Source organism: Triticum urartu, chromosome 5A (assembly GCF_056163025.1).
Source record: "Triticum urartu cultivar PI428250 chromosome 5A, HENAU_Tu73, whole genome shotgun sequence".
NCBI lineage: Eukaryota > Viridiplantae > Streptophyta > Magnoliopsida > Poales > Poaceae > Triticum > Triticum urartu.
In genome coordinates, this window is record NC_141877.1 from 476,151,624 (window position 1) to 476,164,943 (window position 13,320).

Sequence of the window (13,320 nt, forward strand, 5' to 3'; positions counted from 1 at the left end):
TCATCATGCACCGCACACCATCTCACCCTATCATTTCCCCGATCCCTACGTCTCGAGCCGTTTCTGGCATGTCGTTTTCTCATTCTGAGAGTGGTGTATGGACGCTTTGGAGCACTTTAGTTCGAAGTTTTTTTTAAAAATCCAAAAATGATTTGTCCATTTCTTGCGGGTCAATTTTACAATGGTCACAATCAGATCGGATAGCTAACAATGTTGACCGATATACAATTTTCTTCATCGTTTTTTTTAAAAGGAGAATGACCCTCGGCCTCTGCATCTGGAAGATGCATACGGCCACTTTGATTATTCTCGAAGACCTTACAAAGTATTACAAACAATATACCTGAATCCACCATCTTGACAACATATGCCATTACTCATATCCATATGATGAAGAGGTGCTAGCTGGGCCACTACCCCAAACCACTCACCTAAGCCTAACATCAAAAGCCGGAATCCCCAGCCGAGCCACATACCGAGTCTGGGGCATAATCCGGTCAGACGCACTCGTGTGTCGTCGCCGCCATCTTTCACAGGTCTGTCTTCAGATCATATTGAGGCTTCTACCTTGTCTGGCCACTCTGCCATCGACGCCCCCATGACGCCAGACAGTTTCCTCCTCCTGCACGAGTCCATCTCCGCGCATCAGACGCCGAGTCTCCACAGCACCATGCCGCCGAGATCCGCCACCATCAATGTGTAAGATGAAGCACCGCTCCACCAAAGTCGCCGTCCTCTAGTCCCTCGAGTCCGTGTGCACCTCCAAGAATGACGCCCCCAGGGGGAAACGACAGCAGAGAGCCGCCGTCATCCGATCTACTGATCTAGGGTTTCCCCCGGAGGTAGCAGAGAGTAGCCTTGAACATCTCCATGGCGATGCCTTCAGGAAGGGAACGGCGCAGACAGCGTCGCCATCGCCGGCCTTGGCAATAGTCAATAGCAGGTTTTCACCCAGATCTGATCGAAGACCTCCATCTCTCGTGCACGGGTCGCCGCCGTCCTTGCCGGGATCTGGATGATCCCGCTTGCCAGATCTCAGCACGGAGAAGCCCCCCCACCGAGACCCGCCGGCCGAGCAGGGGAGGCCGAGACCGCGCCCACAGGTCAGATCCGCGATGGATCCAAGCCCGCGCCGCCGCCCCAGAATCAGCCCCGTGCGCAGCCGCCACCGCCTGCCGAGGCTCGCCGCCGCGTGCCCCGCGCCCCGCCACCGCTCACCGAGGCCTGCCGCCGCAGGACACCGCCGCCCACGGAAGAAGGGGAGTCGGGAGAGGGAGTCCCGCCGCCGCCGCCGTCTGCCACGCGGGTTTCACCCGGTGGCGTCACCCGGCGGCAGCGTGAGGAGGGGAGAAGGAGAGGGCGGCGGCGGTGCCTAGGGTTGGAGGCCCCCGAGTCGCCCAGGGCGGGGGCGACGCGAGGGACGCGATGGACACGCCGATGACAAATTTTTTTAATCGTCTTAGCCGTTTTATTTCACAAGAGAATAGTCCTACAAATCAAGTATAGTTTATTTCCATAAATTGCATGTGCACAATGTAAACATGTCCCGCAAGAAGCTATAACCGTACCTTAGTTTGCGTGACCAACCCTTCCTTTTCTTTAACCGTAGCCGTCACCCCTCAATATCCTAGCCGTTTTCATCTATAAAATCATCGCTCCCCCACATCCCATAGTCTCTACGACGTTGTGAGGTTGGGGGAGGCTGAATATTTTCCTTGTGTTTTTAGTGTGTCGTGGTTCGTTGTGCCCGCTATAATACATCGGCTTGCGTAATAATTGTCCTTCTCCTTAGGGTATGTGTTTCACGTTAACCCGTGGTTTCAAATCGCAAGGTCTGGTCAACCATGGCATGACGTTCCTTAGCTCTTCTGGACTCAACGGGTATGTGACGTGCATCCTGGTTTTCTGGAGTGATGACAGCATGTCTTCTCCTTGTCAAAGCTCGGACGATGCTACGACGAATGTGCAAAGACTTTCTTCTTCTTCTTCTGATTGTACCTCATACGGTGGGCTCCTTTCGTGGTGAGGACTTTGTGTTCTGCTTCGGCTCCAGCGGGAATTCAAGAGTTTTGATTTGATGAAGTAATTGGTATGTTTGGTCGTGGACAGGGGTGCGTGAAAACTTGCTATCCATGTGCCAGAACCATGAGTTGGTTGCAAGATTTTATGGATTTCACCTCTTACCTATCCCAACTTATTTGAGACTAGACGCTTTGTTGTTGTTGTTGTTGTTGTTGTTGTTGTAGTATTGGTGTCGTAGTTTCACCTCTACCTTTAACATCACTTTTTTTTCTTTCAAAAAGGAGGATAAGCCTGGCCTCTGCATCGGCCTATGCATGCAACCTGTTTTAACATCACTTGGCCTCCATAATCCAATTTTCCTAGCTCCGACACCACCTACAGGTTTCCTTGTTGAAAATGAAGAAGGGGAAGCTATGATCGGAACAACCACAGTGAAGAGTTTCCTACCCTTGCCTCTGCTCATAAGCTCATTATACCGGCCACCACTTGGCAGAGGAATCTCATATGCGTAACATGCACGTCAAGCAAAGGGACCGTCTTGTTTTCCCCTAAACTCCTGTCATGATAATCTCACCATCAGTTAGCACTCAGCGGTCATGGGTATTATCTCTCTCTTTCTTGTTTGTACTACTTCCCGTCTCATAATATAAGAGCATTTTTGACACTACACTAATGAACGGAGTATGTGCGCGTGCAATTCTTTTTTCCCATCCGGCGCAATGAGACAAACTTTGTACTACTAGTGAGGATCGAAGGCAAAATTGACAAATTTGACCTATGGACGAAATCAAATCACAGAATAAACTACCCGTGAAACCATTTCACGTGGCTGACCTTTTTATGTGACGCCCGACACAAAGACGTCACACCACACTGTGCAACGCCTCACAGATAGGTGCTACACGCCTGGCCAACGTCGCACTCGTGTGATCCGGAATTTGCTAAGTCAGTGTGCAGCGCTTGAGAGCTAGGCGCCACACTATACAGTGTGGCGCCTAGCTTCTAGGCGTTGCATTAGTGGTTGCTTCATTTTATAGTGCAACCACTAGTGCAGCGCTTGAGAGCTAGGCGCCACACTATACAGTGCAGCGCCTATCTCTTAGGCTCTGCACAATGACTTAGCAATTTTTAGGCAGTCTGGGGTGCAACGCTGGCCAGACGGGCAAAATTGACAAATTTGACCTTAAAACGAAAGTATTTTCATAAACTAAACTGTTTTAGAAAATATTTCACACTACTGACCCTTTTGTGCAGCGCCCGACAACAAGGCGTTGCACTCTACTGTGCAACTCCTTACAGCTAGGCGCTGCACAGTGTAGTGCAACTCCTTAGAGTTAGGCGCTGCATAAAATAGTTTCGACCTGAGGTTAGATTTGTGCCTTTTACCGGCCAGACGTGTATCTTATGTGATTTGATTCCGTCCACAGGTCAAATTAATCAAATTTGACAGGATCGAACACGTACGAGTGCTTGCCAAGTACTACTACAGAGCACAGACCCGAGTAGCGAGAGGCCACATGCAGTCGACATGGATGGGCAGAGATTGGACGCATAATGGTCAGTGGGCAGGCACAGCTATAGCAATTGTGACGAGGAAAGGTTCAGTGATGGAAACGAGCGAGAGGTACGTCGTGGCTTCGCGCAATTGTGCACAAGGGCGCAGAGTGAAATAGGCAAGCGAACGTTGCATTCTAGTAGTTGGTGGAGTATGGGACAGACGAGAGACAAAAGAGACAAAAGGATAAGATTGTTGGTGCCAAGTGACATGATTAGCAAGAGGCAGTAATAAATAAGATGAGAGCGACTATCATTTCATCTGTCAACATATGACGTACAGTACATGAATGTGATATTGAAACAACAAAAGGACAGCGGCCTAACCACAACGACAAACGGTCAAACGGACGGTCAGCTATCGCTGTTACATCAGAAGGTTTGAGAACATGAGTAGGATCATCATAATACACCACCCTGGCCGTCCTCGCTCCATGTCCTTCCGTCCTTGCGTGAATCAATCAGCCCGATGAGCTGCCGAACTCGCAGGATCCGTGCCCTGGAAAAGGGCAGAGTTAACCAGTTAACAACCACTTTCCCGCAAAACAAACAGCTAACAACAACCAAAGGCTGAAAAAGAGAAGCAAAGCAGTTGCATGTGGAGATCAGAGGGAGAACACGGTCAGTTCCTTGAGCTAGCAGAGACCTGAAACCGCCAGTAAAGCTCCTCGTAAGTGGTAGTGCAATAATTAAGTTCTCGAGAATCGTCATTGGTATACATACATTTGTAGTAAGATATAATAAGTGGTTTGTAGCTTGCAGATTATGGTTTCTTACTTATATTTAGTAGTAATTGAAAGGTCTTTTATGCTTTTCAGACCAAAGTCACACTCTGCAACATCATCTTTTACCAAGTTAAGCTAAAGTGACAAGCTAAACGAACTCAAGGAAAGAAGCACGCACAAGCAGGAGTGCGTGGATGGATGGGTTTCAGCTCTGAAAGGAAACTACTCCTACTACGCATATATGCAGACGTCTCACCTGCAGCGGTCGACACTCAGCGCCCATCATCCTCTTCTGCTTATGAATAACATGCTAATGGACTAAAGCAAGGGTTTCAGGAACCAAACCAGCCCAGCAGATGGAATTCAGACATAAGCGTATGAGGTGTTCTGCATATACTAACCCTGATGCTTCTAAATACGCCCTAACAAGTAACACCTAAGGCCATGGCTGTGCAGAAATGATGTCAAATATGTCCAGACGAATCGGCACTGCCGATTCAGACAACGATGACTGCATCTGCAAGCTAATGCTGATGGCAGATGGGCAATGCAGATGCAGAGGATCCAAAGGCAATGTGAGATGCGCGGTTGGACTTTGACTAGGTCAACGAACGGAGGACCCAAGTGCACCTGGGCTTACGCCAACTCCACCGCGCGACCCTATCCTGTTCGCCCCCGTTCGTTTGGGTAAAACGGACGAATAGCGCGGCCCAGCGCACGGCCTCACACGGACAAATGTCCGGATTCCGTCCGTTTTCGGCTCATCCCCGGCCTAAACTTGCGCTCGGTTTGGGGTGAAACGGACGCGTGCGGACGGCCTGGACGCACGCCCTTGTCCCCCCCTCCTCCCCCCGTGGCCCGCCTGTCGGGGGCACTAGCAGTCCCTCCGCTCCAACGCTTTCACCCTCTCTCTCTCGCCCCGCCCCGCCGCCGGCGCCGCCGCTATTCTCCGGCCGCCTCCTCACCGCGCAGCCTCCGACCGTCCCTACCAAACCACTTCTCGACATGGCCGCCCCCACGCCCGTGCTATGGCCGTAGTTTTGGCCGTCGATCGGAGGTTTGGCCGTCGCCGTCTTTGCCAGCCGCAGAGGGGACAGGACCGCCGGCGACGCACCACGGCGTCCTCGGCAGCTTCCGACGAGAGCTCCACAGCGGCCAGTAGCCGGCCGGCAACCACCCCTGCTGCGTCGAGGTGATCATCGCGGCCTCTTCGCCACCACGCCCGCAAGGTGTTCAGCATTTTGCCCACAAAGGTATGGACAGTGGAGACGAGTTTTTCTTCCATCACTTCCTTTGTTCATCGGACAATTCGTCGTCGGATGATGAAGATATTATGGTGGCTGCACTGGTCGTTCACGACCACATTCAACGGCAGCTTCCTCGGTACAGGGGGTCACTCCCTGGCCGTGCTCCCAACCTGAACCGCAACAGGGAGAGAGGCCACGCCCTGCTCTATGCTGATTACTTTGCCAACACTCCTCTCTTCAAGCCGGATAAATTTCGTCGCCGTTTTCGAATGGCTAGGCATGTGTTCAATCGTATCCGAGAGGGAGTGGTTGCTCATGACCCATACTTCGAGTGCAAGACGGATGCCCTTGGCAAGCTTGGATTCTCCTCTTACCAGAAATGCACCGCGGCCATCCGCATGCTTGCATATGGAATTCCAGGCGATCTGGTGGATGAGTATGTGCGTATGAGTGTCTGATGTCAATGTACAAGTTTTGCCAGGCTGTGATCGAGGTGTTTGGCCCAGAGTACTTGAGGCAGCCAACTGCCGCTGATACAGAGAGATTGTTGGCGACCAACGCAACTAGAGGCTTTCCAGGCATGCCTGGCAGCATAGATTGTATGCACTGAGAGTGGAAGAACTGTCCATTTGCTTGGCAGGGCCAGTACAAAGGGCATGTCAAGGCGTGCACTGTCATATTAGAAGCGGTGGCATCACAGGATCTTTGGATATGGCATTCTTTCTTCGGCATGGCAGGTTCTCACAATGATATCAACGTGCTGCAGCGTTCTCCAGTCTTCGCGAGGCTTGCAGAAGGCCACTCCTCACCTGTCAACTTTGAGATCAACGGCCACCATTACAACAAGGGATACTATCTAGCAGATGGTATATATCTTCAGTGGTCAACTTTTGTGAAGACAATCTCGAAACCCCAAGGTGAGAAGAGAAAGAGATTTGCCCAAATGCAAGAGAGTGTTAGAAAGGATGTGGAACGTGCTTTTGGTGTGCTTCAATCCCGGTGGGGTATCGTTCGAAACCCTGCACTGTCATGGGATGAAAGGAAGCTTTGGGAGGTGATGACTGCTGGTGTGATCATGCACAACATGATCGTCGAGGACGAGCGTGATGAGAGTATCTTCGACCAAGGATTTGACTATCAAGGTGAAAATATTGAGCCCCTGCACCAAGACTAGGGCACATTTGAACAGTTTGCCCAATTCCACCGTGAGATGCGTGATTGACACACTCATTTGAATCTTCAAAATGACTTGATTGAGCACGTGTGGGATCACATTGGCAACCAATAGATGTATTGGTCCATTTTATATTTAGTCAAGACAATTTCGATTTGGTTGTAAAACTATTTTGTTAAAGACAATTTCAATTGGGTTGTAAAACTATTTTAATTTTCAGACAAATATTTGGGTTGGAAACTAGTTTTGATGAAAATTTAGGCATTTTTGGCCTGACTGACAGGATGAGGCAAAAGGATGCGTTCGCGCGCTGGGCGCGCAGCCACCGCATCTCAGCACACGTCCGGACACGACCCTAAATTCCTATCCAAACAGTCAGAATCCGGACAAAACGGACGTTCATTTGGGATCGCGTGGTGGAGTTGACCTTAGCATTTAAAAGCAATGGGGAGACGACGGCCAGCTCTACTATGCCTATCTGAATGGATCTTTCCGAACAAGGACGGCAGCTGCAACCTGATCATCTCAGCACAATTTCTGTCAGCGAGCCATCAACGCTGCGGCAGGCCAAAGTCTGCATAGTACCAACTCTTTGCCAAATGGATAGAAAAATGCTTTCTACCGCATGGCATTATGCTAATGTGGAGTTGGAGATGATAGCTTCAACAGGCACATACTCCCCCCGTTCCAAATTATTCGTCGTGGTTTTAGTTTAAATTGGAACCGAGGGAGTAGCTGTTAAGCTAAGAATTGGTGTACACTGTAAGGAACCATCCTATCCTAGTCAGTAAAATGAAATCATGCTACGTGTTCCTAACTGCATTCAGAAAAGGGGAGTCCATGGTGCTCTAAACCGAACACACCAGTTTCATGTGTTCATCTCATCAATTAGATGAAGTTGTCAAGAAACGACCTTCTAGTTATGCTTATGACAATATCTAAGACAGTCCAGATCCAACTGTGCTGGGTCAACAATATGTCAGCTGATTATATTTTGGCAACAACAGATCTCATGCACAAGTATTTTGTGCGTATCAATATCTGGATTGATCTCCAAGCTGGGGGTCAACTCTCTTGGCAGAATAATTACTTGTTTTGTTGCCCGTTATAACCCTCATGTATCGTTAACAGAATACTCTAGATTAACCACGGGATCAATCAGCTATGGCAATTGTGACGAGGAAAGGACCAGTGCAGTGATGGAAGCGAGTGAGAGGTACGTCGTGGCTTCGTGCAGCTGTGCACAAGGGCAGAGAGTGAAGTAGAAAAGTGAACGTTGCATTCCAGTAGTAGGTATGGTATGGGACAGACAAAAGGACAAAAGGATAGGATTGTTCGTGCCAAGTGACAGGATTAGCGAGAGCCAGTGATAAATAAGATCAGAGTGGCTATCATTTCATCTGTCAATCGACGACGTACAGTACATGAATGATTTTGAAACAAGAAAATGACAGCGGCCTAACCACAACGAAAAACGGTCAAACGGACGGTCAGCTATCACTGTTACATCGCAAGGTTTGGGAACATCAGTAGGATCATAATACACCACCCTCGCCGTCCTCCTCCTTGTGTGAATCAATCAGCCCTATGAACTGCTGAACTTGCAGGATCCGTGGCCTGAAAAAGGCAGAATTAACCAGTTAACAACAATCAAAGATAACACAATCAAAGCAGTTGCATGTCGACATTAGAGGGGAACACAGTCAGTTGCTTCAGCTAGTAGAAACCGCTTATATGGTCATCGTATATAGTAGCTTCCAGTAAAGCTTGTCACAAGTGGTGTGGTAATGTAATAATTAAGTCCTGAAGAATCATTGGTATGTTAGCATTAGTAAGATATAATTACGTGGTTTGCAGCTGGAGATTCTGTTTTCTTCTTCAAGTAATAATGGAAAGGCCTTTCATGCTTTTCAGACCAGATTAACACTCTGCATCATCATCTTTTACCAAGTTTAAGCTAAAGCAACAGGCTAAAAGAACTGAAGGAAAGACACGCAAGCAGGAGTACGTGGATGGAGGGGTTTCAGCTCTGAAAGGAAACTACCCCTACTACGCATATGCAGACGTCTCACCTACAGCCATCAACACTCGCCACCCATCCCCTTCTGCTTACCAGAATTCGACAAAAGCATACGAGATGTTCTGCATCCTGAACCCTGATGTTCTCTAAATATGTGCAGAAATTATGATTCTGTATCCACCCTACTCTCAAATGTCCAAGACGTATCAAGGGACTGACGATTCAGACAGCCATTGCCTGCCATGCTCATGCCGATGGCAGACGAGCAATGCAGTCATGCAGATGCAGGGTGTCCGAAGGTAAATGTGAAATGTGCAGTTGGACTTTGACTCGGATCAACAGTGCACCTGGGTTTAGCATTAAAAACCAATGGAGAAACGACAGCCAGCTCTACTATGCCTATCTGAATGGACCTTTCAGAGCAAGGATGACAACTGAAGCCTGATCATCTCAGCACAATTAATTTGTCAGCGAGCCAGGTGTACATAGTGCTATGGTAGGATCCTCTGTGCCATATCACTGTGCTAATGTGGGGTTGCGGATACTACTAGCTTTGCCTAGTCAGTAAAATGAAATCATCTATATGTTCATTAGGGGGGAGGGTTCATGATGCTCTCTAAATCGAACACCAGTTTCATGTGTTCATCTCATTCCATAAGATGAAGGTGTCAGAACCGACCTACTTATGCTTAGAACAACATTTAAAACAATTAACATCCAGATGTACTGGGTCAACACTATGTCTGCTGATTAAATTTTGGCAGCAACAGGAACCTCATGCTCATCTTGTGCATATCAGTATCTCTTATATCTGGATCTCCAAGCTGGGGGTCAACTCTCGCGACAGAACTTATTGACCACACGATTCGTTATAATCCTCATGTATCATTGCCAGGATAGATTATCCAGGGGAATCAATCAGCTATGGGCACCAAATGTCTCTAAAGCTTACAGGCCAGCAACTACTTGTAACTTTGTAAGTGGTGAGCATTTTCCAATATCTCGATCCTAATCTCTTTAGTGAACCACCTACCTAAGATATGTGAGTACACCAAATGCATCACAACAGGGACATCTAGTAGTATAATATTAGGAGAGACGTTAGGGCAATTTGATTTCATCGCCCTAATCATCATTATAATAACTAAACCCTCCGTAGCAGCTAAGCACAGCATCGGATGGATCTCCTAATTTGGAATGACGTGATTTGGTCATTTGAATAATCCGATATAATCTCAGATGACAAGTTAGAACAGTTTAATTTAATCACCCCCGATCATACCTAGAAGCAAGCTGGTCCTGCACTGTTCTCCTAGACTGTATAGCCTTGGCTAGTTTCAGAAGGTTCATCCCACGGCCAGCTAATAAAGAAACTAAAGACACTACCTCTTTTGCTCATCTGAATAATGTACTGTCTATTCTGTTCACCAGGTACTGCTAATCAACGCCAAGAGTACACAGTTTCATTAACCCAATGCACGAGCTCAAATGATCTACTGTAGTTGCAATGTTCATGCATAAATCATTTTATGTTCATCATGTACTAATTTCACCATGTATATAGAGTAGTGTTGAGTTAAGAGCATGCTTACTTGGGTCCTTGATGGTCTGCTCTGCGAGGTTGTTGAAGTAGCACGTAGCCCCGGTCTTCCTGAACTGCTGCCAGTAGGAGTTGAAGGCGTAGCTGGCGTGCGCCGCGCCGGTGTTGGGCTGGAAGCACTCGCCGCCGGGCTGGATGGCGTCGCAGGTCCCGTTCCCCTGCCCGCACGCGTACGTCAGCGCGTCCCCCACCGCCGTCTCGTTCAGCTTCCTGCCGGCGTGGCCGGCCAGCACGCACCATATCGGGCCCTTGTACGGCGTGTCGTTCCCCGCCGCCGGCAGCGGCGGGTACGCCCACAGCGGCCGCCGCCCGGTGAGGTCGACCGGGTACACGGCCGTGCCGTTGGCGTAGTAGAGGCCCCAGTGGCGCTCGGTGCCCGGCCCGGGCTTGAGGTTCTCGTTGTAGAGGGAGAAGACGAACACCGGCATCCTGGCGCCCGGCCGCGCCGGCGTGCCGGGGTTCCTGGCCATCCGCGCCGCCAGGTTCCTGTTGTAGACGGCGGCGTTGCGCACGTTGGCGCCGACCTGGTCGTAGTCGCCGCCGTTGGGCCAGCCGGTCTCCGCGACGGCGATCCTGACGCCCCCGTGGCCGAGCTTGGACATGGCGGCGCCCACGGCGTCGAGCATTTCGTCGAGCAGGTTGGTGTAGGTGAGCCCCGTGCCGGGGTCGACGTAGCGGGCGCGCGCGGCGGGCTGGAGGAGCGCGTAGTCGAGCGGGACGGTGCCGTTGCTGCCGGCCCAGACGAAGTAGGTGTAGGCGTCGACGAAGTAGTAGGAGTTGGTGCCCTCCAGGAAGCGGAGCAGCGGGCGGAGGACGGACTCGGCGATGTCGGGGCGGAACGCCGCGGCGGAGGGCGGGCGCGGGAAGGCGCCCGTGACGAGCGCGTCCATGGCGAGCGTGGTGCCGAGCTTGACGCGGTTGACGCGGCGCGCGCGGAGGCTGCGGTGGAGGTTCTCCATGGCCGGCACGATGCGTGTCCAGGTGGAGGCCGCGATGGAGCCGTCGGAGAGCACCTCGTTGCCGACGAGCAGGTACTTGACCCGCGTCCGCGGGAGGTAGGGGAGCAGGTTGTCGGCGACCCAGCGGTCGGCCGCGGCGTAGGAGGCGGCCAGGTCCGGGATGAGCTGGTTGGGCACCATGATGGAGACCGCCATGCCCGTGCCGGCCAGGGCGCGGAGCACCGCCGGGTTGGCGTCGTAGATCTTGACGGAGCCCGCGCCCGCCGCGCGCAGCAGCTGCACGGACCGCCGAGGCGCCGGGATGTCGTCCGCCACCCTGCCGTAGTTGACGCCGAGGCCGCGGTCGCGCCCGTGGCGGAAGGGGCTCCCGCTCCAGCTCGCGTCCGCCGCTGCGGGAGCGAAAGAAACGGACAGGGCAACGTAGCGCACGTCAGCAACTGGCTCGGGTCGGGGTGGGTCGGGTGAGCGGACGGAGGAATGGCTTACCGTGGCAGGCGAGGGCGGCGAGGAGGAGAAGGAGGAGCGGCCGGAGGGGGGAGGCCGCCATGGACGCCGCCATGGGCCCTGCTCTGTTGCGCGCGGTCGTGCGGAGTCGACGTTGGAGAGCGAGCGAACGTTGACGTGTGGAGGACCAGAGGGAGGTTTAAGTAGGGGTTTAAAACCCGAAGCTGCCTTGCTTTGACGACGGTAACGGTACAGTCGGTATCATGCACTAAGAGCATCTCCAACAGGCGCCGGACCCGCCGCACGCAAAAAACAGATTTACCACGCGCGCATCGTCTGATTTGGCACGACGCGCAGAGCTGGCTTCAGCAGCCGCGCTAAAATACAGCACGAGTGCGCCCCTCGAGCAGCACGCTAAAATGCAGCGCGCGCGACAATATTTTCGGAAGCATAAAATTAAAAATAAATTGCATAGATAAAAAATAAAGATAAATTACATAGATAAAAAAAGATACAAAGGTATTTTACATCGGTGCAACTAGATAGATAGTTCGAAAACATAGATAGATAGAACTACGGTGCAACTAGATAGAAACTACTACGGCATACTAGATAGAAACTACTCCAAATCGCTACCACCATCATCATCCTCGTCGGTGTTGTCCGAGGTATCGAGCCAAATGTCGTCCCAACGTTCATCGTCTGACGTGAAGATCGACCTCCCACCTGCTGAAACGATGTCGCACTGCGCATTCGCCAATGCCTTCCGCCGACACCGGTCCGCCCGCTCCGCGCGGCGCCTTGCCGTCCTCTCCGCCCAGTAGGCACGCTCGTCAGCGACGTCCTCCGAGTGGCGACGACGCCACTCCGCCATGGCTCGCTCGTCCTCCTCGGCGATGAGGAGGCGGCGGCAGCGCCGAGCGTGGTCGGCACGGTCCATGTCGGTGATGAGACGCGGCGGAGGGGCGACGTGCTGCGCCTGCTCGCGCGTGAAGACGTCCCGGAAGTTCATCTGCGTCCGGGGCCTATCCAACCGCCACGCCGCCGCGTCGTACGCGCGGGCCGCCTCGTACGCGCTCGGGAACGACCCGAGGCCGAGCCGGACGTCGCCGGACCGGATCTCGGCGGAGTACCAGCCGTTGGGGCGCTCGCGGACGCCACGGTAGCCCGACGAACCCCGGTGGCGCGGCGGCATGGTGGCGCGGTGGTGACGCGGAAAGCGGCGAAGCGGCGAGGTTGCGAGAGGAGGGCGCGTGGCTGTGTCTGTGCGCGTGGTGAGCGCGGCATTTTATAGACGCGCGCGAAGCGGCGCGCCAAATCTACCGCGCCGCGTGCCGCTTTCTCCCGCGCGCGGTAACTTTCCGCTACCGCTGGAGCGCGCGGAACCAGCCGGCACGCGCTAAACCCAAATTTTATCACACCAGCGCGTCTTTTGCAGCACGTGTTGGAGATGCTCTAATCAACGGCAGTTGGGGCAGTCGTGAGACGCGGCTTTTGAGTTTTGAGTATCTCGGCGACATCATTGACACAGGTGGCGAGCTCAGACGGCAGTACTACATTACTCTGATGGATCCT

The 13,320-nt window shown here is 52.1% G+C and overlaps 3 protein-coding genes across 3 annotated transcripts; 1 reads left to right on the top strand and 2 right to left on the bottom strand.

Annotated features, from left to right (window-relative positions):
- Positions 1-5,556: 5,556 nt before the first annotated feature.
- On the top strand, positions 5,557-6,006 carry LOC147972065 (uncharacterized). The gene has a single exon (XM_087524217.1). It carries the CDS (start codon positions 5,557-5,559, stop codon positions 6,004-6,006), a length of 450 nt encoding a protein of 149 aa, XP_087380343.1.
- Positions 6,007-8,089: 2,083 nt separating this feature from the next.
- Positions 8,090-11,945, bottom strand: LOC125509904 (putative glucan endo-1,3-beta-glucosidase A6). The gene is made up of 3 exons (XM_048674932.2): positions 11,788-11,945; positions 10,335-11,690; positions 8,090-8,339 (listed from the first exon to the last, which is right to left on the bottom strand). The coding sequence occupies exons 1-3, from the start codon at positions 11,858-11,860 to the stop codon at positions 8,308-8,310; spliced, it is 1,461 nt and encodes a 486-aa protein (XP_048530889.1). The 5' UTR covers positions 11,861-11,945; the 3' UTR covers positions 8,090-8,307.
- A 419-nt stretch (positions 11,946-12,364) lies between these two features.
- Positions 12,365-12,940, bottom strand: LOC125507160 (uncharacterized). Its single transcript, XM_048671833.1, has one exon. It carries the CDS (start codon positions 12,938-12,940, stop codon positions 12,365-12,367), a length of 576 nt encoding a protein of 191 aa, XP_048527790.1.
- Positions 12,941-13,320: the final 380 nt, after the last annotated feature.

What these genes read in the sequence shown, in the direction of transcription:
- LOC147972065 (XM_087524217.1), top strand. Translation starts at nt 5,557, where the DNA reads ATGGACAGTGGAGACGAGTTTTTCTTCCATCACTTCCTTTGTTCATCG.
- LOC125509904 (XM_048674932.2), bottom strand. Translation starts at nt 11,860, where the DNA reads ATGGCGGCGTCCATGGCGGCCTCCCCCCTCCGGCCGCTCCTCCTTCTC. An exon ending in CGCCGCCCTCGCCTGCCACG is followed by an intron (nt 11,691 to 11,787) that starts GTAAGCCATTCC and finishes TCGCTCCCGCAG; the next exon opens with CGGCGGACGCGAGCTGGAGC. An exon ending in GCAGACCATCAAGGACCCAA is followed by an intron (nt 8,340 to 10,334) that starts GTAAGCATGCTC and finishes TGCCTTTTTCAG; the next exon opens with GCCACGGATCCTGCAAGTTC.
- LOC125507160 (XM_048671833.1), bottom strand. Translation starts at nt 12,940, where the DNA reads ATGCCGCCGCGCCACCGGGGTTCGTCGGGCTACCGTGGCGTCCGCGAG.